This window comes from Streptopelia decaocto (genome assembly GCF_964273445.1).
Source record: "Streptopelia decaocto genome assembly, chromosome: 5".
NCBI classification, from domain to species: Eukaryota; Metazoa; Chordata; class Aves; order Columbiformes; family Columbidae; genus Streptopelia; species Streptopelia decaocto.
In genome coordinates this window covers 72,580,069-72,607,940 of record NC_138659.1, presented here as the reverse complement: position 1 = coordinate 72,607,940, position 27,872 = coordinate 72,580,069, and the positions used below count along the sequence as shown (strand labels likewise).

General features: G+C 44.8%; 2 protein-coding genes across 3 annotated transcripts in view; both read right to left on the bottom strand.

Annotated features, from left to right (window-relative positions):
• CFAP46 (cilia and flagella associated protein 46) overlaps nt 1-16,930 on the bottom strand; it is a gene marked incomplete at its 5' end in the record, with an annotated part of 73,847 nt that extends 56,917 nt beyond the window's left edge. The window contains 12 exons of the mRNA XM_082054212.1: nt 187-377; nt 1,841-1,939; nt 5,230-5,329; nt 6,336-6,443; nt 7,350-7,444; nt 8,729-8,852; nt 9,360-9,524; nt 10,007-10,071; nt 11,896-12,027; nt 12,991-13,115; nt 16,815-16,839; nt 16,922-16,930. Coding sequence (XP_081910338.1) covers nt 187-377; nt 1,841-1,939; nt 5,230-5,329; nt 6,336-6,443; nt 7,350-7,444; nt 8,729-8,852; nt 9,360-9,524; nt 10,007-10,071; nt 11,896-12,027; nt 12,991-13,115; nt 16,815-16,839; nt 16,922-16,930 — 1,238 coding nt within the window. The remainder of the gene's footprint in view (nt 1-186; nt 378-1,840; nt 1,940-5,229; nt 5,330-6,335; nt 6,444-7,349; nt 7,445-8,728; nt 8,853-9,359; nt 9,525-10,006; nt 10,072-11,895; nt 12,028-12,990; nt 13,116-16,814; nt 16,840-16,921) is intronic.
• Nucleotides 16,362-24,606, bottom strand: LOC309440398 (vertebrate ancient opsin-like). Of its 2 annotated transcripts, none has more exons than XM_082054002.1 (6): nt 24,392-24,427; nt 21,698-22,066; nt 20,024-20,234; nt 19,351-19,468; nt 18,306-18,545; nt 16,362-17,227 (listed from the first exon to the last, which is right to left on the bottom strand). In XM_082054002.1, exons 2-6 carry the CDS (start codon nt 22,056-22,058, stop codon nt 16,997-16,999), a joined length of 1,161 nt encoding a protein of 386 aa, XP_081910128.1. In that variant the 5' UTR covers nt 22,059-22,066; nt 24,392-24,427; the 3' UTR covers nt 16,362-16,996. The 2 variants fall into 2 exon arrangements, with proteins under 2 accessions (XP_081910128.1, XP_081910129.1); XM_082054003.1 differs by having other exon boundaries at nt 16,363-17,227; nt 21,698-22,014; nt 24,392-24,606.
• Between the last annotated feature and the right edge of the window lie 3,266 nt (nt 24,607-27,872).

Genomic DNA, 27,872 nt, shown 5'->3' with positions numbered 1-27,872 from the left:
AAAGAAACATATATTTAAATGATTAATGAGGAAATGTAAGCAATATACAGATGTTCACTTGTTACAAGCTAGCAGAGAATTTTCCAAAGCATTTAACAGCACAGAGCGTGAGCTCTCCGAGCTCCGACGCCCACCACCCGGCCTCTCGGAGCGGCAAACACGCAGGCGCAGCGCACGGGCACCGACCTGTCCACCTCCTCCAGGACGGCGGCGACCGAGCGCAGCGGGTGGCGCAGGCGGCGCCGCAGCCCGCGCTGCAGCAGGGGCAGGCACACGTTCCACTGGCTGCAGCAGGCCGCCTGCAGCGCCGCCGGGTCGCCCGCGGCCGCCGCGCGCCGCAGCGTCGCCTCCAGCCTCCGCACCAACGCCAGCTGCGTCTACACAAATGAAACACTAATTAGCACACATCGCGAATGAACGCATGATTACAACTTCTTACACGATCCTCCAATTTCAACCTTCAGCCTCTATGCAATGGAAAGCAGCCCCTCAGCCAGCCAGCTTCAGAAGCTCCATTTTAAAATGATTTATTAAAACCTTTTCTATTTTAACAGGCATTGATAATTATGTGGTATTTCTCTCAGGTGCTGCTACTACGGATTCCAGGCAGCAGTCTGTCAGCTGCTCCCCTTCCTTGTGACCAACAGAAACCGGTAACTGCAGTATCTGTGAATTCAGAAGGGTTGGATCTTCTCTTTAACACTAAATTACAAATGCAGTGTAGCACAGGAAAAAATGAAATATTAATGGCATTTGCCATGCTGCCAATTAAATTCGGTTCCTATCAAATCTCAAAGCAAATCCTTACCTGCAATACAGATAATCACTGATTGCCCAGTTCTTTTACAGGTTACTTGATTAAAATAACGAACTAAATAACTAACTAAAATTTAAAAATCACACCAAAAAGCTCTCTGTGTACACTGTGGTAGGTGTATTTAGAAATACCTAAGTATCTAAAAATCCTATTTCTTATTTAAACAGTACTAGTAGTGTTTCATATTATGAAGAATTAATAATTTATTTTTTTCAAAAGGTGAATGAAATTTCTGAATCCTAAAATAAGAACAGTCAGAGACAGGAGTAGGTTTATGCACTATCAGCTTCCCTGACGCATGTTCATACTTTCTGTTTTAGGAACTTTAATTGTCCCAGCAGCTGTTCTCAATTGTTCATGGCATCTGTCTAATCCCATTGATAATATTGACCACTTAGGCTTCTGCTTTCGATGGGCTCAACTATAACTGAGTCAGCTGACTAGAGAAACGAGAGAAGATCCTCCCCAGTGTGACAATTTATCAGGAACAACCTGCATTTCTCTGACACAGAAATTTGTACGAGATTGCCCATAACACACAACAACAGCAGAGTTGACTCCGCGGTCCCTATGGGTCCATTCCAACCGCAGCCATTCCATGGAAACCTCCCGTGAACGCGCGGTGTGAGCCCGGGAGGGCCGGTGCGCCCGGCCCACGCGCGGTGTGAGCCCGGGAGGGCCGGCGTGAGCCCGGGAGGGCCGGCGTGAGCCCGGGAGGGCCGGCGTGAGCCCGGGAGGGCCGGCGTGAGCCCGGGAGGGCCGGCGCGCTGCCCCACGCGCGGCGCTCGCCCTCGGGAGGGCCGCACCGCGAGCTCTACAGGCGGACAGCGCCTCGAGAGGGGACACGCAACTGTGCTCTATTCGCCCCTTTTCCTCTTGGCAGCCCAACCAGAACGAATATAAAGCTTAACATGATTTCTCATCAGTATAACATAATAAAAACACACAAGCCTAATGCAATTTTCCTCATTTAACAAATTAAAACTTGTACTTTTCTCTCAAAGTTAATGTTAAAGAACATACCTCAACAACTCCTTTGGTGTAAGTCATAATTTTAGTGCCAATTTTTTTTGCTTCATATTCACATTCCAGGCATTCTATTTCAATAAGTTTCCCTTGCTCCTATGAAGAATTAATATACAAAATGCTAATTTTGATAATTAAAAAGGAACACAAGGCAGATTAAACCCATGCAATTACACTAATACAGCACCGTACTTTCTTGCTAAAAATCCCACTGTACAAGGTAATTAACTGAAACAATGAAGAGGAGAATTTGTTGTTGAATGGATGTAACTTCTTGCTAAACCAAAGCTGCAAAATAACTTTACCGGGACTTTCAGAGTCATTCACTGCCAGACTCCGCACTAAGGACGCCAGGGTACACTTGATTTCTCCTACACTGTGCTTTGACTTCAGTTCTCGTAGATTCTTTCTCACTAATGTTATTAAAAAGGTACATGCTTGGAATAAATAAGAGCTAGTCAAGAGAGAAAGGATTCATCTTGATGGGTAATGTAACTTGTGAGAGAAAAAAAGAGGTTAGGTTTTAACAGCTCAGGAAAGATCTGGGTATTAAATCATACAAATCATACGTATGGATCGTCTAAGGTACTTTGTATTTGGTTTCACGTGGGGCAGCAGGGAAAGCCAGACAGCATCGCCATCCATCACTCGTTATGAACTGCTGCCAAATCACTGTGCACGACCTGTTCATTTAACATCCCCACGAGTGGAAAACAGATGAGACACTGAAAAACCCAGACGAATGTACAACTGCCACCATCAGGTAACAACAAACACATAGGGAGATGGAATCGGTGTTATGGCTGAGAAATCTGCCCGTACTCGGCAAAGCCGAGGCACTGGAACCCCAGACGGATTTCTGCCCTTTGCTGTGGTCTCTGTGGAACGCGGCCAGGGGACCCGGGGACGGTCAGCGGGATGGTCAGCGGGACGCCCCGCGCCGCCCGGGGACGGTCAGCGGGACAGTCAGCGGGACGCCCCGCGCCGCCCGGGGACGGTCAGCGGGACAGTCAGCGGGACGCCCCGCGCCGCCCGGGGACGGTCAGCGGGATGGTCAGCGGGACGCCCCGCGCCGCCCGGGGACGGTCAGCCGGACGGTCAGCCGGAGGCCCCGCACCGCCCGGGGACGGTCAGCCGGACGGTCAGCCGGACGCCCCACGCCGCCCGGGGACGGTCAGCCGGACGGTCAGTGGGACGCCCCGCGCCGCCCGGGGACGGTCAGCGGGACAGTCAGCGGGACGCCCCGCGCCGCCCGGGGACGGTCAGCGGGATGGTCAGCGGGACGCCCCGCGCCGCCCGGGGACGGTCAGCCGGACGGTCAGCGGGACGCCCCGCGCCGCCCGGGGACGGTCAGCCGGACGCCCCGCGCTGTGCAGGAGCGGGGGAGCAGCAGCAGGGCCTGGGTGGTACGGGGGGATCCTGGCGGTTCTGCCCGTGCACACACTGACTCCCCGCGAGCCCTCGATCTGGGGAACTGAAACGCATCTTCGGGGCAATGCTGCGGAACCGGGTATGATTTTAGACTTGCGGGAAATTTTCAGAAAGAACAGGCCTGAAGCAGCCACCTGGAATAAAACTATTTCAGTAAGGATAAGTGAAATTTACAAGTAACCCAAAGTAAGATCACTATAATAGAAATCTGGAAACATGTTTTGGAATTTGGCAGTATTTGCCACTAATATTTCCTTACACGCATATTTCCAATAACTAAAAAATTACTCATGGGTATCATCACAACACAACCAGGCACTTTTTCATACATTCTGGTATCTAAAACATACTGATTTTCTGAACACAGTGACAAACAGCTGTTTCTCGGTGGGTGGACTCGTTTGGCTGAGGTAGAGTCAGTTTCCCTCATGGCAGCTCGTGCGGGCTGTTTGGGATTTGTTCCGGAACACAGGGACGCTGTGGCCGAGCAGCCCCTGCCCAGCACCAGGGGCCGTTGTGCCGCCCGCCAGCAGCGGGCGGGGGGCGCACGGGGAGCGGGGGGCGCACGGGGAGCGGGGGGGGCGCACGGGGAGCGGGGGGGGCGCACGGGGAGCGGGGGGGGCGCACGGGGAGCGGGGGGCGCACGGGGAGCGGGGGGCGCACGGGGAGCGGGGGGCGCACGGGGAGCGGGGGGCGCGCCCAGGACGGTGACCCCAGCGACCATGACATCTTGTTCACAAATAAAGCGGGGGGAAGGTTGCGAGGGGGCTGTGCTTGGGACCCGGCTGGGCCTCGGCCGTTTGCTGTGAGCAACCGTTTTCACTTGATTCACTTGTCTTTGTTTGGCTTTTATTCTGGCTGTTATCTTTTTTTCTCTTATTTTCCTATTATTATTATTACTTTAAATCATGAAGCTGTTTTTATCTCAGCCCAGTACTTCTCTCACTGTCACCCTCCTGGTTCCCTGCCCGCCCTGCTGAGAGGGTGCTGAGTGAGCGGCTGCGTGGTGCTCAGCCGGGGCCACCACAACAGGGAAGGAACAGAAAGAACGGACCTCAGAGCTGGGTGTGGGAACCAAAAGGGCATACACAGTGAGAGACCGGTTATTAGGGAGACTGCACAGAATTTTAATCTAAGAACACCGCTACACCTACATTACACTGAAAACACTAAAGAAGTGTAAAAATTATGTTAGCAAATAACAAATCAAACAATAGTTTGCTGGGAAATGAATCATTCCTACTAAAGGACTCTGGGCCACGTACAGGAACAAAGGCTATCAGGAAAGATCCACACGAAGGAAAGGATCAGGGAGCGTGGTTTGTGGCACAACGTCTCTACGTCTCTCGCTCCGATGGGAACTGCACTGCTTAAGGTAACAACTTGGTCTGGGTTTGTTTCTTTGCAAGGTTTGGAGCTCCTCCTTCCACCAGTCCCCCACTAACGCTCCAGACAAATGCTCTGGTTTTCCCTCATCAAAATTTGAAGGCATATGCAGTTCTGCAAGGGTGATATTGCATCCATAACGACCACGTTCATGTACGTAACGTGAGCTGCTTTTAGAGCTTACATCTTAGTGACCCGTCACAATCTCAATGGGTAAACTGCTTAAATCTTCAGAACTCAACAGGCAGCGTTTAACTTCCCATGAAACTGTTCCACAGGCATCATTGAAAACACGTGGGCAAAAATTTACAGTTAACATGTACTGGCCAAAACTAGTCTTGTTAATTACCCTCTTCTACCTGCACCCTACCTTCCAACCTTACACCTTCTCTTTAGCTTTCCATAGATCACTTATCTAAGTAGTTATTTACATTAAGGAATACTGAAACAATACAGAGATGGACAGAAATCCCAGAACTATCAGTTTCAGTTTTAAAGTATAATCACAAGGGGGTGGGGTGTTTGTAAAAAAAAAAAGGAAATCAACTGTAATGAACATTAATACTTACGGTAATGCCAGCTCTCTTCAAATCAAGGACACAGTCACGGGCAAGCTCAATGCAGTCAACTTTCAGAGAAAAACGAGCTAACTCCAGAATCAAAGGAATCCTTCAAAAACAGGAAAACATCACTTCAGGGAATCTGATATTGCTCTTGTATGGAATTAGAAAAACACTATGTGAAAGTAAATCTGTGCAATATATCTGAAAACTATGAAGTCATCTGAATATCAGAGGATGTGATTATGCTATAATAGCAATGCTCGGTTAACAAGGAAAAAAGAAAAATAGTAAAGTTGGCTACATGAAAAGCAGATGATAAACTTCTGTATTTACAGAAAATAATTAGAATACTTAGTATAATTAGTATACTTCTACTGTATTCTCGCACAAACTGCTCCTGAAGAAAATTAAAAATACAGAATGAAATGTATGCAGCACAAAGATGATGAAATAGCAAACAAATACTGCAGGTAATCATGTAAATACAATGCAGCCAAGTGGCACACAAACCACTGAGATCTGCTGGTCAGGCACTTAGGGACTAAGAACCCACAACACACACACGGTCGGAGACTGTTCTACGTGTCTGAATCTCCAGGAATAGCCCAGCGAGCACAGCGCGGTCTGGGACAGGAGTACTGAGATACCTGAGCGTCAAAGACGAGTGACCTTCATGAGTGAACATGTCGTGTCACTGCCATATGTCACGGCTGTGATGTAACTACTGCAACGGACAGTTCAGTATAGTCTGCATTTCAAAGTGATGCTGAAGAACTGGGAAGGGCCCCAGGAAAAGCTAAAAATGAACTGAAGTCTGAAAAGCACTTGTCAATTCTAAGGGCTTTTAAAATCTCCTGTTATCAACAAGAAAGGTTTATGGAAAGATTTAATCATGTTATACAAACAAATATATGTAAGAAGATATTCAATCTTGGGGTCTTTATTAAAGCTTGATAGGACCTTTGTCTTTTTTTAAGATGACCCAGGCGTCAATGCAACACAAACTACTATAACTGAGCTCTCTCTCTTCAGCGTCACAGGAATTCATCAGAATCTGCGGAACCAGCACCAGCTTCAGCATCACCTGTCCCGACACGACGAGTAACACTCACTTGACGCTGAGAACAGCTGCTGGAGGCGCATCGTATTGCTTCAAAAGCACATACACAGAATTCAGATCTGCGGCGGCATCACTTGGGAACTCACCTGTGTCCCACTGCCTGCAATACAGCGAGAATCGATCACAATTTTTCACATGAAATATCATTGCATTAAAAGTTTGAAATAATTCTCCTAGCTCTAGAACGGATGGCTCGTAGTCCAACGGCATCAGCGGGATACTTTGAAATATCAAAGACAAAAATCACAAAACAAGTCAACAAAACCTCATTCAGCGTGCCAGTGAGTTACCGGAGACAGACAGATGTGAAGCACGAGGAACATCCCAGCATAACAATTAATATTTCAGACAGCAAATTTTATTCCAGAAGCAAAGAAAAATAGTATGCAAAACTCCTTTCCTATAACGTCAACATAATATAATCCATTGTTACTAAGAAAATAATTAATACTTTTAAAATGGGGAGGTGTTGAGACATTAAAAAAAATAAATGAGATTTTGTTATGAAGTCCAATTTTCAAAATTGTTTTATGCCTTTAAGAAGTTTTACAAGCATTATGTGTCTCATCCTTGCATTGTATTTCAGGTGTGATCTCCCACTTCACTCTCGTACATGGCCGGTGCACGGAACCGCAATCCGCTGGGAACAAAACGTCTTTCGAGCTCTTCAGTTCTCCCAGCGGTGAAGAGCCGCACAACCCACCACCCCCACGTCCCCGGGGACTCCCCCACGTTCCGCACAACCCACCACCCCCACATCCCCGGGGACTCCCCCACGTTCCGCACAACCCACCACCCCCACGTCCCCGGGGACTCCCCCACGTTTTACCGAGGCTGCTCTCCAGACGGGCCCGAAGGTCACTGCCCAAACTGGCATTATTGTTTTCCTTTTAAGAAACTAATATTTGCAGTAGATTTTTCTACCCACATATGGGACACCAGAACCTGACTCCACCCCTGTAACATCAGGCAAAGTACAAGTGGAAGGATACATTTTAATACTCACAATTTTAACATCTGCATTTTATAAACAACTGCAAGATGGATGGAATTTTGTATTTCCTTCTCTAGCTGGGAAATATCCATTAGTTTGTGATATACCTACAAAATAATTTAATTATTGACTAAATAAGCAAACATAAGACAGACATTCCACAGGGCTCAAAACGAAGCAGGTATGTTGACTGAAGGCTTTCTCATGGACTTTAAGGGCAGTGAGACCCCATGATCATTGATGATACTGCCAAGGTCACCTGGTAGAGCTATACTAACACCGATCTTCACATAGTGAGGAGCAGAAGTATTAGCAGAAACCTAAATGTGGAACTAACAGCTGAGTTAGAATTCTGATTAATGCATTTTTAATAATATCCTTTGATAACACTCATTCTGAAATTACCTCATCCGTCTAAGAGTAATGAGCCCTATTTAAATTTATCTGTAACTCTAAATTACAAAGAGCAAGAAATGTTAAGAAGAAATGGCAGTAACCTGCAGTTACTGCAGTTTAACTGCAGAGCTCCGCGCCGAACACGCGCCCGTCGCAGTCAGCGCCGCCGCTGCGGCCGCTCGAGCAGCGAGTTCGGCGGGGCTGCCGTGCCCGTCCCCAGGGCCCGCGCCGGGGTCACACGCGGCCCAAGGGCCCTTCTAGAGCTGCCTCCTCCTTCTGCCTGAGGCCGCTGTCAAACAGCTTTGCTCAACAGTGCCTCTGAAAAATACAAAAGGCTTTGTGACCTTGCCTAAATGTTATCGCTTCGTTAATACTGCACTTTGGAAGGCTGTATATTGGTTCTCTTAATTGAAATGTTAGAGAACTTCATCTTACAAATGTATGTTTTCGAAACGCAGTGATTGGGAGCAGACAGAGGAGGACAATAGACAATGTCGCAGAAAGAAAGCAAATATGACTGCAGGCAACTTCCAAGTTTAATTGCCTGTTTCTGCTTTTGCCACATTTGTCTTCATCCTCTTGTTTCCCAAATTAAGGGCATGCAAGAAATGTGAACTATTGCCATATGCTCTGATTTCCAGAACTATTTATAGGGTTCAAGTTGAGTTGTTTAAGTATTCATCAGCATAAGAAAAGTCAACAGATGCTAAATACACCCTCAATAGCATAAGGTGGGTTAAGCTGCACCCACTACATCTTCTGTGTTAATAGTAATTATATACTAGGTTGTATTAAAATAACGTGTGGCTGTAGGGAGCTCTTTAGCTTTTAGTATCAAAAATACACAGATTGGTAACAATCTGCATATTTACTGTATTGTTTGGGAGCTCAGAATTTAAATGGAGACAACATATTTAACAATTATAACTATCACCTTATGAAATGTAGAGAAAGCTCCTGTCTTACTGAGAGTTTAAAATATTTTACAGCATTACCATTAGAGAAAATAGCTGAGGGTATTTATCTGGAACATTCTCCTTAATAAAGATAGCTGCCGTAGATGAAAACTCTCTTGCTTCTTTCAGTTTTGAAGCATCGAGGAAGCACTCAAGTAAATTTCTGCAGATCAAACAAAATTTGTATAAACATTTATTAATGCTTTCTGAAATAATTCTTATTGATATTTTTTCAAGAGACTCTATATATCCAAGGTACCGCTCCCAGATTGGCTGTTTCTTTCATTTCAGGGATCGGACGACAGAAAGGTCTCTGTTTATCTGTTTAAAGGGTACGTTTCTTTACCTGAAGAAAACAGGAGCCCGTCTTTCTCCCCCCTTACAAGCGCTGCACATAAACAATGACTCGAGTACTACACCCGAAACTGTGATACTTCAGATCGCACCCACGGCCTCTGCCACTAACACTTCAACCCCAAAGTAAACATTAAAATGAAGGACCCTTTACGTTAAGCGTGCATTTCTGTATCTTTAAAAAGCTATAAATTAAGCTTTCCACAACAAACGTATCTCCAGTGTTACCAATGAAACACGCATTATTAAAGACAACCTCAGGTGGCAGCCACGTGTACAAGAGACTACCGAACGGCCATACGGAAAACACACTTACATCATGAGCTCTGCTCTCCATTCGCTGTCTTGCTCTTCAGTTCGGTTTAACGCATTAACAATCTGAGAAAGGCTGGGAATAAGACAATAGCGGAATCCAGGCTGAAGATATGGCCTCACAAGTTGCCAATAAAGAACCGAGGCATTATATATCAAAAAATAGTATCTGAAAAGCAAAAATCAAGAATTTAGTTATTTCACGGACTTAGATAAACATAAAAGTACAGACAGAGTACTTTAAAACACTTCTAAGAATCAGGAACTGGAACTTTTTCTATGTGTCCAGATAAGCACCAGCCCTAAGAACTGAGAACACAAGTGCAGCTCAAGAACACAGCAACTCTTGCAACTACACTCTGCCCAGTAGCCACTCAAAATGGGCTGACATGGTGCTCTCCTACTTGGCGCAAGCACAGCGGCAGCGGAAGCGCTCTGGGACGCGTACCAGCCTCAGCCGGGCTCCGTCCCGCCGCTGAAGCCCGCGAAGCACCCGCGGCAGCCGCGCGAGCGCCGCGGCACAACGGGAGGAAAGCGCACGGAAGTAAAACACCCCAAAGAACGCAGCGCCAGGCCACCTGGTGAGAGCGGGAGAAACTGCTACAGCCTGACTCGGTAACGTCCTCCGGGGCCGTGGGAGGCAGGGCCTACCTTGGATCCTGGGCGGCAAAATCTATTGCCTTCATAAAACACAGCACGAACTTCTCAAACTCTTCCTAAAATGGAACAAAAACATTGTTAATGCAATCTGAATGTGGCTTTTATAAATCAGTACGTTATTTTCCTATTTCAATATGTTCACATCTCAGGATTTTTATTTTCAGATCAACCTCAAATAAAACATGCTGTGTTTTCCTGATTTCAAATTTTAAACCTATATTTTTGGTTTCTTTTATTTCTGCCAAATTTTAATTATCAGGCCTGAAAATGTCCAAACTGGCAAAGCTGTGTATTTTTTAAGCTTTCAGCAAAGAAAGCTCAGAAACGTCCAAGGGCAAAGCCAGGGAAAAAAATGGTTTGTACCATTAAAAAACCAGAAGCGTTATTTTCTTCAGAAAAGCTCCAACAAGCGTTTGTCAGCTGAGGAGGGGATCCCATCGGCGCGTACAAACACCCGAAGGGACGGTGAGAAGATGGACGGGTCCATCAAAAGGGATTTTTGAAAGCCTAAGATGCAGATGTGGAGCCAGCGGGGCAGGAGGAGGATGACACCAGAGGGCTCTTCACAGCGAGACACAACAGCCAAAAACTCCGAGAGCTGGGACTGACCGAGGGGACTCTGGGACTGGCACAGGAGAACAGTGGGGGCAACCGCCCAGATACAGAGAAAAACAGGATGAAGAGTCTGAGAGACGGCAGGTACTAAAGTAGAAAAGTTGCACTTGGGCCTTAGGAACACAAGCATCTTAATCAGCTAACCAGGACTCCCTGGATGGAAACCAGAGTGAGGACTCATTTATCTTTTCCAAGCGAACGATGGTTACCAGCCACACTGCATGAAATGTTGTGCCACTCCTGTTTTCATACATGATCCACAAACACATCCGTGAAAACACTTTACAACGGATACAAAGCGTGTCTGAAAAGCGCATTACAACACACACCACAAGGGAACCAAGTCAGAACCGAACACGTCCTGGGATGGTTCTTAACTTCCAAGGCATTAGCAAAAATGAAAAAGAAAACAGGAAAAATTGGCTGAGATTTAGAAAACATCACAGAAGAGTCAGTTTAATTTAGAAACATAAAAGGCTACTGAGCATTAGAAAATACTTTCTGTATGTGTACAGAATTTAGAGGGACCACTGACCAGTTGTTATGCACATATGCTCAGAGAGGGCAGAGAAAGTAGAAATAACATACTAGGGAAAAGATTTTAGTTTGAAAGTTAATTCAAATACATCATTCAAAGAAACTACAGCAACATCTGTCAGGGAAATCTGTGAACACAAATAATATAAACATCTGTTAAGGGCATTTTAGGGGGTCAGAGCTCACTGACTAATTGTGAAGGTGACTGACCACAGTACGAGTGAAATGCTGACAACAGAAAACGGATCCCACTCCATTTCCCATTCAGCAGGAGGTGAAAACTGATCAGGGACGGACACGGCATCGCTGAGCAGAAAGCGTCACGTCCCCTTTCAAAGAGCCGCCCCAAGCGCTGTCTGGAGCGGCCGCGCTGGACACGCGGGCCCGGGCGCGCCCTGCGCCCCTCGGGCGCCGTCCCGCAGCGCCCGCAGCTGTTCGACCAGGTACGCTTCACCTCCATCTGAAAGCGCCACCTTGATGTAAAGAGTGAAAAGATTGACTTTAAAACGACCAACCGTCTGAAAAATTTTTCAAGCATCCTTTTTTTTCCTCCCCAAAGTATTTGCAACTTCAGTCTAATTCAGCTGGTAAGTGTTGTTTCCTCCCAAACTACCCATTAAGATATTTCCCTTGGACCTTTCCCACAATCCTGATTACCCTTGTGTATTTTAAATGGCTGAAAGCAGAACGTTAAAACCCAGGAAGAAATACTCTTTAAAATTTCTCACCAAATTATCCGTAGAGAGCGGAGTGTGCAACTGGCCTTGGCACAAATACGCTCTGCCAAGAAACTGGTTCACGGGAAATCTTCCTTTAAAATACATCTGCAGACAGTCACCGCTCATTTCCAGGTGCCCCAGCTAAGACCAAGAAAAGCATTTCAACATTTAAAAAATGCAACAACTAAATTAGAGTTGTTAGTTTTTAGAAAGACATGGCTACTCAAAGTGTAACATCTAACTGCATAGCAGTATGCAAACAATATTCCATAAAGCTGCCTATCAGATCTGGTACAAACCCCTTAAGATTTAATAAAATTTAAAGCGAGACTTTTGTCATTACAAACGTGTAGAAAAATGGGTCCTTTATTTTTAAAGGTTCCTTAGTCACTCAGTCATATAACCCCTTACAGTATACAAAAAAGTTTCACTTTCTAATGTCAGTTAACAGAGTTTTTACCATAAAGGCAAAATTCTCAGAGATGTTTTTTGGAAGGACAGATATCAGCCTGCGGGATTTCAGAGGGATGTCGGTGCTGCATCTCAGTTTTCAGACAACAGATGGAACTTGAGGGGAAGAGAATGTTTTATCAGAAAGTCCATCTGCTTGAAATCCAATCACCTGTACCCATGGACTGCAAATTAAACAATAATTCAAAATTAAGAACCTCTACCACGTTTTATAGAAGTCAGTTCAACTCGCAACAGTCTCTCATAATTAAAATGTCATCTTTTCCTCTTTTGCCCAGTAGGGACTGTTCACACACTCATTTTCTTTGGTCACAACCAAATTGGTAATGTTAGCTTTCCATAACAAGAACAAACAGGCATGGCAAACTATTTTATATTACTATGGTATACCTTGAATGTTTTGGTCTAATTACAAACTTCACAAGCCGGTTTGATAACTGATTATAAAGAAGTGACAATTTAGAGGCCGGGTTTTAACTGAAAATGCATGTTTAGAGAATTGTTCTCCAAAACCAGAACAGCGTAATATTTTTCACAGGTACTTCTGGGAATATTTTTAAGTAGTAACTTTAACCTGTAAATACAATACATCATATAAATGTTTTTATTGAATAAACTGCCTAAATTACAAACCTCAAATGCTTGTTCAGCACACAAAACATACAAGTCAGTGCTGAAATTATCGGATGAGTCCAGCACAGATGCTCCTTGAGTGGCTGATTTGATCAACTCATAAGCATCCTTCAAAGCCTGAACATCTGAAATAAAAAGGAACAAAGAAGGTAACAGGGAATTCACGCTCAAGCTGCGCTGAGGGACGTGGCTCCATGACTTCATGCTGTTTCTCCCTTGCTGCTGTAGCAGTCAGCCCGGTTCGAAGGTGAAGCACCAACTGTCCGGCGCTGACAACCGCGGGTGCCAGCGCACAGACCCGTCTGAGGGCCCGACCCGGGGCGCCCGGACGCGACGGGACCTTCTGCTCACACGGAAATTTGAGATTCGATCCTTAACGCCTTTATATGAAGTAAACTTGACTGGAAGAAAACCAGATTAAATTAAGAGCACAATAGCGGTTGTTTCTCATAGTTAAGCAGCAATTAAAAGCTTCTCTTTAGAAACAGAGCTGGTTAAGATCGAGCAGTTCCCGTGTTCAAGCGTGACTCCTACCCGCCCGTTTTTCAGAGGGCGGGCCCCACGGCAGCGCTCACCTCGGCGGCGGCGGGCGGCGCGGAGCCGCTCCCGGACCCAGCGCTCCATGGCCGCCTCTCCGCGGCCTCGGCGGACGCGCGGCAGCTCCGCCGAACCGCTCTGCGGCGGCACCTGCCGACGCGGCCCCGCGCGGCCCCGGCTGCGGGCGGCGGGTCGTGTCCGCGGGGACGGGCCGGCGGGCCCGTTGCCCCGCTCCCCGGTACCGCCCGAGCGGCCCGGGGACCCGCGCGCTGCCCCCGCCGCCGGTCACGGGCCCGAAAGCGGCGCCGCAGCCGCAGGCCCCGCCGGGGGTACCATGGCAACCGCGTCACACAGCGCGAGGGAGGGCGCGGGCGGCACCGCGCGCTGCGGCTGGAGGCCGGGAAAGCCCTTTCCGGGGAGCGCGGCCGCGGGTCGTTACTGTCGTTACTGCGCCACGAGCGCGCCTGGGCGCTCTCCCACCGCGTGACCTGGGGGCTGTGAGTCGGGCTTTATGTAACGCACACTTCCATATTAAACATACCTGCACAAAGTCACTTAGCCAGAGGCAAGGATAAACAGCTTCCTGAAGACAGCTAAGATTCCTAAGAAAAGCTATGGCCAGTCATTCCTGTCCTTGTCTTGAGGGCTCCTAAAGCATACCCCCGCAGTGACGAATGCCAGAGGGCACGTGGATTGTTTCTGCCCATGCAGAAAGAAGCCATTTCACTGTATGTCACCAGGCACAACTACGATTTAAACAGAAACCAAAACCACCATACCCAAACCTTCAGAGGACATCCCAGGAAAGAGTCAAAAAATCCTGCAAGCTCCCCGAGCGTGCTGACACCAAGACACCAAATGAAGCATTTAGGCCTTCATGATCTCCAACTGCTCAGTCATGGCAGATTTTATGAGATAAAACACTACAGTCATGAAGACAACAGAAAGGGTTACGTATCTAAACTCGACTTTGAATTTAAGCCCTTTGCACTTGGAGTTGAATTGAAATTCTGTACTGGTAGGGTGTTCAGTCCTGATGGACTGAACACATTCTGAAGTGCAGCATTGCTGGTGAGGTTCCAAAGACGTTTGCAGTCATCAGCCAAATGAAACACGAGTATCAGGACAGGCCATAAGGGTGACAAAGAAAAAAAAAAATGGTAAGTGCAACAAGCTCTTATGCTGCAGGCAGTACAAACGTATCCAAGGACCTGTAAAGAACTGGGCACTGGACTCCTTCCTTCCTCTACCTGCTCTACCACCTCCCATCCACACAGTCCATTGAAATTAATTAACTGTCATGCTTGGAAAGAAAACCTCACAGCAAACGTGTGGTGATTTGTGAAGCAGAAAGCAACACACTGGCCTTGTGTAATTTCATTAGGCAGTTACAGCAATGGCTTACCGTGACTTATCATGACGTGCTTACAGTGCTCATACCCAAGATCTGCTCCTCTTAGTGTGTGAGTCAGCTACAGTCCAGCCTCTCCTTGACGTCCCTTGGCAGAACCCCAGACACAGGTGGGAGCAGCGTTTCCTGACATCAACATCGACATGTGGAAGCTCTACAAATACTGACTCGGGAAGAACTCCTCAAATGCAGGTTAACAGCCAAAATGGCACCACAACACTATAAAGGTCTCAAATTATGCCATTATTCATCCTCATAAAATACCCATTCTAAGAGTCTGGCTGCGTCATTCCCAAATTTAATTGAAAATTACTGACTGCTACATGTCTATTATATTGTGCTGGTAAGTTTCAGATTTCAACAAAATATTGCATGAAAAAGAACCTCACAGAAAGTACCTCCAAAAACACATTTAAAAATGTAACTTTACAAGCTGAACTCTGTCAAGAATTAGCTGTGTGTAGTCTTAACCAAGCTCTGGCATTTGTTCAAGAAAAACTTTCATAATGTCAAAATTAACAAACTTCTTCCATCTGAACCACTATATGGAAATGCTTGTATTAATAATTAAAAGTATAGAATTAGTGAAATACTGTGTTTCTTTCTAGGCAGCTCTGCAGACCAAATGATGCACTGTAACATAAAAACAAGATTACTTAGTGACCCACTCAATCTGTATCATGTAAATGGTAGCAAAATAGGCTCTCATGTTGAGTGTTACACACAACTGCTCTTATGAAATCATTATGCTGCAATATGAATACATTAACACTTGGTAATTTATAGTATCTTTCAAAGTACAGTATCTACAGTTATCTGGAATTAACTCCTTTAAATATGCCGCTTCAGAAAAACAAAACCCGACAAATTAAATACTACGTAACTACAGGAGAATATGTAATTCTACCAGAGAAACAACATACCAATATTTGCTGTGAAACAACATCTTTAAAGCTACAACACGCCACTTAACTTTCAAATATGTATGTGCGAGTGGCTGGCATCACAGGACTATAACATCACTCCTCTACTTCCTAGTTACCCCCCGCACATCACCGCTGTCTCCGTGCTGTGCTGGAAGAGCTCAGAGCAGCCCCGTGCCGCGAGCTGGCGCGCCAGGACAACGCGGGCGCTCTAAGCGCGGTGCCTCCGCAGCCGGCGGCAGCGCCCAGAGGGCCGGGAGCCGCAGCACCAGCCACTTTGCAAGACGAGTGTCTGTGCTTTCAAAAAAATCTCAAAGAATTTTGCTTAGCTTCACAACTCTAAGCTGTGCTGCTGGCCCTTTCTCCAGAATTCTTGCATAGTTGTACTTTCCTAGACCCTACTGACTCCTAAAGCTGAGTTAACAGCCCAGTTAAAAGAGACCCACAATGATCATTTAGTCCAAATTAGTTTGAAAGTTGCCACAAGCACAGATTTTCTTGCCAAAGAGGGATGCAAAGAGAGGATATGACCAGCTCTTGTTAGGGCTTGTTTCATTAAAACAGTGCTTGGGAGCCTGGATGGCCTACCCGAGCTGCTGGAGACGGCAGCAGCCCAGAGGAGGTTCTTAAGGACAGATGTAAGTGCAGAAGCTTCTGCCTCTTTTTTTAGTAAAAATACCAAAACTAACAAAAAAAAAAAATCCCTCAGACCTGTTCTTCCCTGCACCTCCACTGGCTGAGATGGAGCCAGCTGTGTGCCATCTATCATTTATTCATCCATTTGCACACTGAAGCCATATGACACGATGTTTTTGTCCAGCTGACCAAGGAGCTGTCATCAGCACACAACTCCCCATCCTTACTGTCCTAGTGCCAGCACAGCTCCTGATGTTACTCTCAGGAGCAAGCAGGCTGTGGACACGGAACACAACACAGCAGAGAAAGGGACCCACCTTCTGGCAGGGTGTCTGACTGTAACTGCGGAGCCAAGAAACGCCTGTATGCACTCAGGAGCCTGGAATCTCAAAAGCCAGTGTCCACAGGAACGTAACACCCCCACTGACAACATTTTTTATTAAGAGATGGTAACAAGGAAATATGCTGTAGCACTGCATTAATGATTGTACCTCCCACCCTACAAGGGACAGATTTTATTTTCCAAAGCTGACAACTGAGCAAAAGATTGGCAATTTCTGTGTTGATCTCCAGTTTTCCTCTTAGAAAGGGTGCTACGCACTGCCATGGTGGACATCTCGCTGCCTCTCTTGTCCTGGGTTAGCATTGCTCTCTCTGAAGTCGGGTTCACGTTGGACTCCGCAGTTTCTATGGCGCTACAGCTGAACATCTGAATCAGACACTTTCTGAACTAGAAAGTTGAAAGAAAAAGGAGATCAAAACACATAAGGAATTTAGAAATTCTCTATAAAGCAGTCTGTGTCTTAGCTAAAACTTTGGAAATTCTCATGAGTGAGTTTGGAATGTAAAGAAATAGGCCCATAAAATGTATTTGCTTGTGGCACCATAAGAACTCTGAGAAATAATGACATGCTAAAAAGACCCAGACTACTTGAAAATCTTGCTCTAAAAATAATTTTCCTCTGCTTATTACCAACCACAACTAATGGACAGAACTGGGCATTTCCCCAGGCTTGTGAGTGGCTTTCATGTGCCAATACCCAGCTATTCAAAGCTGGTTTGCTTCCATGGCATTCACATCCACTAACGGGGGGACCAGCACACATCTGCCAAGCTCTGGGAGGTCAGGGTACCGCCCGTGTGACATACAAGCAGTAGCTCCCCTGCAGGACTACATAAATACATGCATTCATCACTTCTCATTCAACAGTCACTTTACTATTTTTGTTCTTTTCACCTATTTGCTTATACTCTGCTTGATGCCACCACTCTTAGTAGCTACATTCATCGCATAAATCTATTCAAGTTTATTATCACGCACACTCATCAACCCGTCTCTACGTCCGATCCTCCACCCCATTCCAGAGGCGAACGCTCCCCGTCCCACAGGCACGTGCAGTGCTTCTGCCCTCCCTGTACATACAGCCACAAACCCAGCATGACACCAATTCAAGTGGTTGGAGCATTCCACCCCACCTCAAAAACCAACTCACTACCATGGCATTCCTGAAGAATTGTAAAAATGTACTGGGACAAGTCTCGAAAATAGAATCTTCATATGGAAAACTGATGTTAACTAAGGGCTGATTTTCCTTTATTGTATCTAAACCTAATAATTATTAATGTTCATATTTCAACAATGCACAGAGGCTTACACCATCTTCCAAGAGGCAGACACATAGTGACTTCTTAAGTTCTAAATGTTGGATATTGCAATGCTATTTAACTAACATGTAGGTAAGCAGAAATAATTCTTTACAAAACAAAACAACAAAATGAATGTTAACGACACTGAGAGCATACAGTACCTGTTTGTTCATAAAGACATAAATAACTGGATTATAAACGGTAGCTGTTTTGGAGAAGAAAGCTGGAATTGCTGCCAGGCGAGGATCCAGCTCAACGGAGGGGTACGCAGTGACTAAGATAGAAAAGGCGGCATACGGCGTCCAGCAGATCAGAAAGGCAACGATCATAACAACCACCATTCTAGCCACTTGTCTTTCAGGTTTCCTTGTAGTTCCTAGCCTGCCCTGTGTATCTGACACCTTTAAAGAAAAGACAGAAGATTCCAGAAAACAAACAAGGCCTCCAACCACTGAACCCAGTGAGCAGGCTAATGATCTACAAGGGAAGACCTGTTCCTGTGGAGTGTGACAGCACAAAAGGATCCTGATACTGAACCACAGGGTGTGGCATTACTGTATACTGTCATTATCAATTTTTTATTTACTTAAGTATCTTTGTATTTTTATTGTCAAAGTGAGAGCAAAAAGCAATTACTAGGGCAATCTGTGTGGAAATCAAACTGCAGTCAGATAACAATCATTAAGTAAAACTCAAAAGCTTTTCTCAAGTCTTTTAAATGTTCCTGGACAATCGAGCATGTTATTTACTCAACAGCATTGGAGTATTTACAAATGCTACATGTTTTTCTGCATGTAGGTGTTACAGAGTATTAGCCAGCACTCCTAACATTTACAAATGCAGTAATTTTAAGCTAAATTCTGACTTATCTGATTTGAGCCTTAAACATCACTGAATGGAAGTATAATTGTAAATAAACCAATTCTGGGTCACCCAGCTCATGAGGCAGACATTCTCTTTGCAACACCTGGCTAATGAGATGTACTGGTAAGTGATGCAAACTGCACACTTTGAAAATCATTTCTGACCAGAGCATAAATTCCTGTTTGTAAGGATAATTATATAACAAGAACTGGTAACAGAGTGCATTTGCTGCCTGGAAATTTAATCTGCTTATGTCTGATCTTTATAGAAAATCAAACAAAAATTGCAAATGTTTGCAAACATACACTTTTTCAAAGTTTACTTATAAGTGCTTCATCTTACCTCCCTTAGCTTCTGCATCAGTTTTCCATAGGATACCAAAATCACCGATAAAGGCACTATGAAACAGCTGGTGAAGAATGCAATAATGTATGTATGGTCAGTATAAGCTCCTGAGTACCTGTATAAAACACAGAATACATTGTGTATGTATTACTATTATGTGTTTATTATTTTCTTGAAGTATTGATTTTGCTCTTCAAAGCTGTCACTACTATTTTTGTCCAAAGCCATCTCCAATCGTATCAGCAGATGGAGCCCTGAGCCACGTCCCCAGCCTGGGCTGGGATCCTGGGACCGCGAGCACAGCACCACGGCCACCAGAGCTGTGGGACAGTCGGCTGGGCACCGCCTGTGTCCCGCCTCGCGCTCAGGTGCGTCAGCTGTGGGGTCAGACCAGGCTGCTCGGGGCAGTCTGCTGAAAAATCTGCCTCTGTGGACCCTGACAAAAAGCACAAGGTACAAGATGACTATTCTCATTAGAGATGGAACCTACTCTTTTTAGATTTTTTTATCTGTTCTTGGCAGTTTCTTCTCAGTTTTGTTACAAGTTCCTTTACATTCATTTTTGCAGAGATTGACATAATCTTCAAACCTTTCCTTAAAATTCCCACCCCTGAGACATCCTGAGCTGCAAGTTTCATTTCTTTACCATGCTCTGCAAGGGTGGCCTTACCAGTTAGGCTCACAAGTAGTTCCGATCTTACTGGTTGTGTAACTGCTCCAACCCATTGTTGGTGGAATGGTCCAAAGGAATGAAAAGACCCAGACAAAGGCAATACCCAGGGCTGCGTGCTTTCCCCTCAAGCGCACGTTTCCCAGTGGGCGGCAGATCACGATATACCGCTCGAAAGCCAACAGAGCAAGAGACCAGAGAGCAACGATGCCTGTAGGAAGAAACACAGCATCAGCAACTGAGGAGATGCACTGAGAAGCAGACACCACCCACACTTACAGAACCGTTTCGGTTGAAAGGCAACTCTAAGGTTTTCGAGTTCAATAACCCCTCACACTCAAGCACGGGCCATACAGCAGGTTGTCCAGGACCAAGTTCTGTTTTGAGTACTTCCACAGATAGAAACTCCACACGAGTTGCCACTCTAGGCAACCTGTTCCAGTGTTTGCCCACCGTATCAGGCACCTTCTCCATCCACCCAAGCTGTGAAAGGATGTGCAATTTATGTGCATTGTTCTAATATTTGTTAAGAGCACAAGATTTTCATATTTGTCTAGTCTGTCACTCTATACTACAATGACTACAAAGCCAAGAAGCTGATCAGGCCATTTAACTGACAGTGACCTCTTTTTTCATTTTGCTCTAAAAAAACCCGCAAATTCTGTGTAGCTTCCAAATTAACAAACTACTTCTTCAAAACAGTATCTTTACAAGAAATGTCGTGTTTCAGACTGTCATAAAACTTCAACCTACAGACAGCTGCCCACAACACAAAATTATGAGTTTATTGGGCACCAATAAACTGGCTGGCAACCAAAGTCTTGAAACAGCCAGATCTTTCTCCACGGGACATGGCTTACATGTCACAAACTGATCTAGTAGCATTGTCCCTCACCAGTATTCCCTCTCTGCAGCTTAAACAGGTTGAGAGCAACTGCGGGACTCCTGTCGAGGCTGAGGATGAGCACAGCGTGTGTTTAGAGCACTGACAGTTACCAGGCTGGCTTTACTGTGCAGCTTCAGGAACAGGGAGGCAGGAATGAACGTCACCCTCAAGTACATGGATGTCCCATTTTAACCTAATTTCCCATTTATTCTGCAGATTTGTATTTAGACAGGGAACTATGTGGTGAGGATTTTCCTTTTTAGAGCAATTTCAATACTCTTTCTGCAGTTAATAAAACAAAGCCAAGAAAAAGAATCACAAAAAGATGTAGGTGCCACAGGTGTGTCACCGTTCCTCCGAACCACTGCAGGGTAGCTAACATGTTTCTGTGCCCTGATGGTTTTCGCAGTTTAACAGCAGCCACTCTCATTCTCTTACCTATCCACATATGCACACACCTGAACACAAACCTTGAAGACAGTTACACATAGGGAGGGGGGCTTTTTCACATCATTTAACCAAAACCCCTGCAACACTTATTAACCAGCTTTTTCTCATTAAACATATTCAGTGATCAGTACACGCGCAACAAACCACTGACATATGACAGAGATAGCAATACATGTTATTCACTCACACGCCAGGTCCACTACACAATATATGTAACTGGGGGAAGAACCAGTGAGTTCCAAGGCATGCAAAGTCAGTGACAGGGGAGGCCGCAGGATAGCTACTAGAACAGTAGAAAGAAGTGAAAAGAATACACAACCACAGACAATCCAGCTTACCAAAAAATGTGACAGCAAATCCTTCCAGTACACAAGCCCAGTATCCCATATAAAAATAACCTTTTAGATTGGTTAAAAAGCTGATGGTGCCACCAGTCAGTGAAACCAGGAAATCAGCCACAGACAAGTTGACTATAACGTAATTGACAGGTTGTCTCAATTGCTTGAACTTAGAAGTTACCAGGATGACAGCCAGGTTCTCAGCAAGCGACAGGGAGGTCACCACCAACATGAGCGCTGCCAGAAGCCGGAAGTGCCAGGGCGGGATGGAGTCCAAGGGACCACGGAAGGGATCCCATCTGCCTGGACCAGAGGGACTGGACAACAGCGACTCATTTTCGGGTGCTCTGAACACATCCATTTCTTCTCCTCTCACTGGCAAAAACAAAATTGTATAATACTGTTTCCAATTTATAAGTAATATTCAGGATTAAAGGGAGAATTTTGCTGCCTCCAACAGAAGTGTGAGCAAACTCTCCGTGCTCCTGCTTCCCAGCAACAGTCCACAGTTTTGGTCAGAGGCAAGTTTCGTGCTGTGCAGCGAATGCGGGACAGGGATGAGCGAGATAATCTCTTAGAACAACTTCCGTCCCTCTCTGTCAGAAGTCTCCTGCAGTGGTGTCTTCGTCTATAATAAAACCCAACCACAGAAGCCGCAGCAACCAACAGCAGTGCTGAAATATCCCTCAGATCACTCCTGCTCTGTGAGGTAAAAGGAAGCGTTTGCGTGGATCCCTCCCTGACCTTAGCACTAAAAATGAAGCTTTCCCCTTGTTAAAATCTCCCTCACACCCTGTGCTGCTGGGAGCACAGCCAGGGGAGCTCCCGCCTGACTCGTTCCCTTGCAAAGGGGCAGCCCTGCATAACTGACACTGGGCTACCGCCGCAGCTTCAGCTGGGCAGGGAGACCACGCCACAAATACGAGCCCTGCCCGCACCTCGGGCAGCTCACGCCTCACCACTTAAGCTCCAAATTAAGTAATTTTCCTACTTTTTCAGTGGAACTTGAGTTTCTATCGGAGATAGCATAACCATTATCCCTGATGAAGACATTATCAGTGTAACTGCAGCTTTAGCACTAAAAACTCAAAGATGCACAAAAATATTTTAAAGATAGAACTTGTAAATACCTGAAAAGAAATAAAAATCAGTACAGCATGACAATAGACAGTGGGAAAATTAATAGCTAGTCACATAATTCTGATAAAAATGACTGGATGTATCTAAACTCTTTAATAATCATTAGCAGCCGGGGTTAGTTGTGTTTGTTTCCCACGACAAGTAGCTCGGTCACCTCTGCACCCCAATGAGCCAATTCTGCGACAGATATTCCAGTACTCTCACTCTGAAGGGCTGTCAGTCATTATTCCACATATTAAGCTGGATATCTCAAGAATGTGGAAATCATTCAGCTGTGTTGTGAGGTAATCACTGGGGATCGTAACTGGTAACCAGAGCCCCAGCATATTAACCAGAGTCAAAAATACAAAAGCAATCCAGTTCATCTTGGAAAGTTCACACTTTGGACACACACCATATACCACACACAAATAAACAAACCAGAACTGGAGTGAGAGCGAGAATGAGTAACGCTGCCTGTACATCCCTTCCCTTGAGTTTATATCTGCTTTTGTTTGTAAATGAAACGCTTTGTTAACATGGGTTCAGATCTTTCCACGTGCAGGAATGGAATCAGAAGGGCTTCTGGACACGGGCAGAGTTAGGCATCAGAAAATTTCACAATATTTTGAACTAAAAAAAGATAACTCCTACTCAATGGCTAGGATATATAGTCAACTGAAAAGAAACAGTGCTTAAGTAGTTCAATTCTAGTAAAAATACTCACAAAATAACATTCATTCAACAAGAATATTAAAAAATTCTAAGTGTCCTAAGTAAAAAATGATCACCACACAGAAGCATCAAAATGCCTCCAGCCAGTCCCTGTATGGCATGATCCAGCACAGTTTCACTGCCCACATACTGCAGCGGAATATCCGGACTACAAGTTTAAAACCAAGTTTGAATATTATGTTTGAAATGATATATGATTTTAAATTCTTGAGGATGTCAGAATTAAACTAGAATGCTGAATTTAGCATATAGCAGAGAAAGCAGTACCTGGACTTCTCCAAGGTACAAATCTTCTAACTGTACACTGAAATCTCCTTAAAGAATGGATAACGATTGTTTCTAGTTATTTTGTTGTTTTATACTGTCACATTGTTCAAGTTGTTTGTATGAGTTATGACTTTGTTTACAGTGTAAATGCATTCTCTATGCTTTACCTTGTGCTGCCTCTTTGTTCAGAATCCTTCAAAAACATTCCTATACTGTCTTGGTTGCCTGTTTGCCCTGTTTTTCCTCTTCAACAGGTCAACTTTATCACTGAATGTGATTCTCTGTGACATACTTTCTTATTGCAACTTACAGCAGTTGCACTTCTTCTAGCATCACGGGTTTGCATTTGGTACTTTGCTCCGCATCTGCTACCCCTCTTGCAGTACAGGCCTTTTTTTTGGTGCAAATAATACAGACAAGGATTTTATTTTGGCAATTTTGTTGTGAGACTTGTTTCTGAAATCAATACCAGATAAATTCAGAAAGATAAATCATTGCCTTATGAGCACAGGGAGAGCAGGAGCATCTCAGGTCTGCAGCCTCCATTCAGAGACAGCTGTTCTGCAGCCTTACCTCACAAGATCTTCAGCTGCTTTTGTTAAGGTCTTGTTTTCCATTAGTGCCAAATTCCTCTTCCCAGACTTCCATATTCTGAAGGTTTTTTGATAAACTTGGAGCACATGCAAACAGAGGAGTGCCTGTTGGACATCTGAGCCACTGCAGTCTTCCTTTTCTTGGCCAGAATTGAGGCGGGACTTGCCTTCTTAGCAAGGTGTTCCTATCAGCACTTCATATCAAGAGGTAAGCTGGAAGACAACAAAACAGCCTCAGGCTACGGTTAAACCGCTGCTGGTTGGAGCAGGGAACATACAGTCAGTGAGGTGAAGAGGACACGTCATTAATAGCGCTTGTGTAATATGGCTACAGTAATCTCAGCTGCTCAACAAAATCAGGATGACAAGAACTGTGCTGAGATCAAATCTCATGCCTGAAATCGTATGTGGCAGTTAGTGATCTAGCCCCAAATTTACCATTCCCACGAGACACAAGCAGAGAAACAAGCTAGGAAGTCAGTACGATGTTTCAAGTGGTGCACTTGAATTGGTTCTCTTAGCTTTTGAGCATATCCTAGTCACTCCCAAGATGCTGCCATCTACTGACAGCAGTGGCCTCTGCTCCTGTAAGGGATTGTGAAAGATTTGCTTCATCCCCAATTATTATTTGGTTTAGTCACACTTAATTAGAGCAAACAGCATTTTCTGCTATACAGATGTTTTGCGGAAATCTGAAGTGAAGGATCCTACCTTTGGTACAACCAAACTGAGTGCCCATCTCAGTGACAGACCTGGCCACCCCATAAGTTAACATATTTTGAAGATTAAAAAAAAAAATCCAACCAGGGATTCAGGCACTTCCCATTTCTGTGAGCAAATGGTGCTGAACCAACAGCCCCCAAGACTGCTTCCATCAGACACGAATACTTCAGCCCTTCAGAGCAGTGAGCCTCTGGGCCAGGACCTGGGCTGCAGCTGGTGCTTCTCCTTCGCCAGACAGTGCTGCAGATTGTGTCAAACCAGCCTGAAACCAGGGCTCCGGCACAAGCCTTCCTGCAGGGAGGCGTGCTGGGACGTGCCTGTGTGACCGGGGAGGCGGCAGCACCGGAGAGCAGCCCCCAGGTCTGGCCATCCAGAGGAAGCTCCTGGCAGGCCCTCCAGGGACACTGGCTGCACTGCCTGGGGTGGCTGCCACAGTAGCAGGGCAGGAAAAGCTGAAGAGAGTGTATGAGCATTTCATTCCAATTAGAAATTAAGCAGAAATTATGATTCATGCATAGAGACTATTACAGATTACATGACAAATCTAGGAGCAACAGCTCTCAGAACATGTACGCGAACATGCTTTAGCTGACCCAGTGAATCACAAACACGACGGGCTGAGGCTGGCCGGGCAGCCCCCACAGGCTGTCCAGGATCCTGTCCAGGCACACGTCCAATGTCTCCATTGATGAACACTGCACAACTTCTCAGGGCAACCTGTGCTTCACAACCCTTCCTGTAAAAACTCTTTTTAAATCTAAGAGTAAAAAACTAGTCACTGTTCCACATTAATTGTAAGAGTTATAAATCTGGTTTATTATGGGTTACATTTAACCTTTTTATGCCTGGGAAAGTTCGCAGAAAGCACTTGCAAAACCTAATAGACTTTACTTGAGAACCCCCTTAGAGGACTGCAGTGATTAATCTCATTAACATCTACTCTCAGTATCAGCCCCACACTCTTCTAGAATCTGTTGAAACTTGAATGTAGGAAACAGGTTTTCTATTCAGTGAAACTTCTGGTAATTTAGACAAATATTCTTCACCTGCGGCCTGACTAAACCAAAACCATTCTGAGTGTCACATCAGGAGTGGAGCAGGGGAGCGGTTACTCCTGTGCAGTACCACGTTATAAGGATATTGTAAAGCACCTTCATATAACCCATTCAGAAGCTTCTGTGGGAAAACACTTTATCTAACAAACAGCCCAAACATCCAAGAGCCAATGCAAAAAATCGTGAGTGAAGCGGGCTTTTCCAACAGATCAGGCTGTGCCACCGACACACTCATCTCCAGGTGGTCAGTTTGCGAGTGTCTGTAGAGAAAGTTCTCCAGGTGCTGGCACCTGTTTTTTAAAAATATTTCCTCCACCCTTTTTTTTAGCTGCAGTTTTATTTTCTCACAGTTATTGAAAGTCAGCAATTCCACATCTAAGTCTCAGAAAATACAACTATCATAATGGAAAAATTTGTCCTTGCCCTTTTGAGTGACTTGGCAGAATTATTTTGCTCTCCTGCTCATTAAAAGAACGGGAGTAGAGATTTCCTTTTGTCAAAAGATAAAAGCTGTGTACAAAAGAGGCGTTTTACACTGGGAAAGATACCGGCATAGTTGCAGGAATTTCAGTAACCAGCAATATTTAACAAAGCTGGCAGCTAAACACAACACACTATTAACTATGAATAAGAAACTAATTCAAATTTCATAAAGGCACATACTAAGCATCAGAAAAGGAAATAATGTGTTATCAGGCTGTATTTACTTAAGACATGTTAACATCTTGCAGTCTGGGGCCTCACCTGAGCAGGTAAGACTGTTTAATTTATGATAGCACAGTGCTTTGCAAAGCACAGTTAAACCCAGCTCCCCGGGCATTACACAGAAGCAGCTGAGTGAAAGGCAATGCTTTCATATTTTTATTGATTCTGACTGGAACTATTTTGCTGTTGCTATGAACGCTTTTCCACAGGTTTGAGCTTTTCCTCTACTTGCTTTCACATGATACTAATCCGTTAACACTTCAGTAAAATACATCATTGTTTTAACAATAAGCAATGAAGTTAATATGCACTGAAAGAGGCATGCGATTATAATTACCAAAAGAACCCTTCAGCTGTGTGTGTTTTCCCCAAAAATTGCGTATTCCCCAAAAGATCAGTGTGAATTGTTATCCAGTACATTCACCCGGCAGCTCAATGTAAAAACAACTGTTCACATGATATTTCTTAGTTAAGAGAAGTTTCCTATTATAAAATCCTCATTCAGAAGAGAGAGGAATTAATCATGCAAGAAATCCTATCCTGAGGGAGATTATGTACATGTGAATCCTTAGTCTTAACCATTATTTTTTAAAGTTTGTTATTAAATATATTAAATACATGTCTTCTATTTTGCAGTCCTTGAAGACAGTGGCATTTGCCCTAAACTTGGCATTAGATTGAGACCAAATATTTGAAGAAATTAAGGTAAGAATACAATTTGCAGCTTTGTTAAAAAAACAGTTATACAAATGAAGATATTTGTGTTACATTTACGGTAAACATAAAAAAGCTGACATGTTGTCCATGACTAGTTTAATCAGAGCCTAAAGTCAATATTCAACTAGACCCTCACCATCATCTTTTCAAGAGTGATTATATGTAAAAGTTTTCTAGATTTTTTTTAATTTCTGTAACCCTAGCTGTCAGACATTTAATCACTAATAAGATAATTTCTGCATCATAGTCACAAGAGAGACT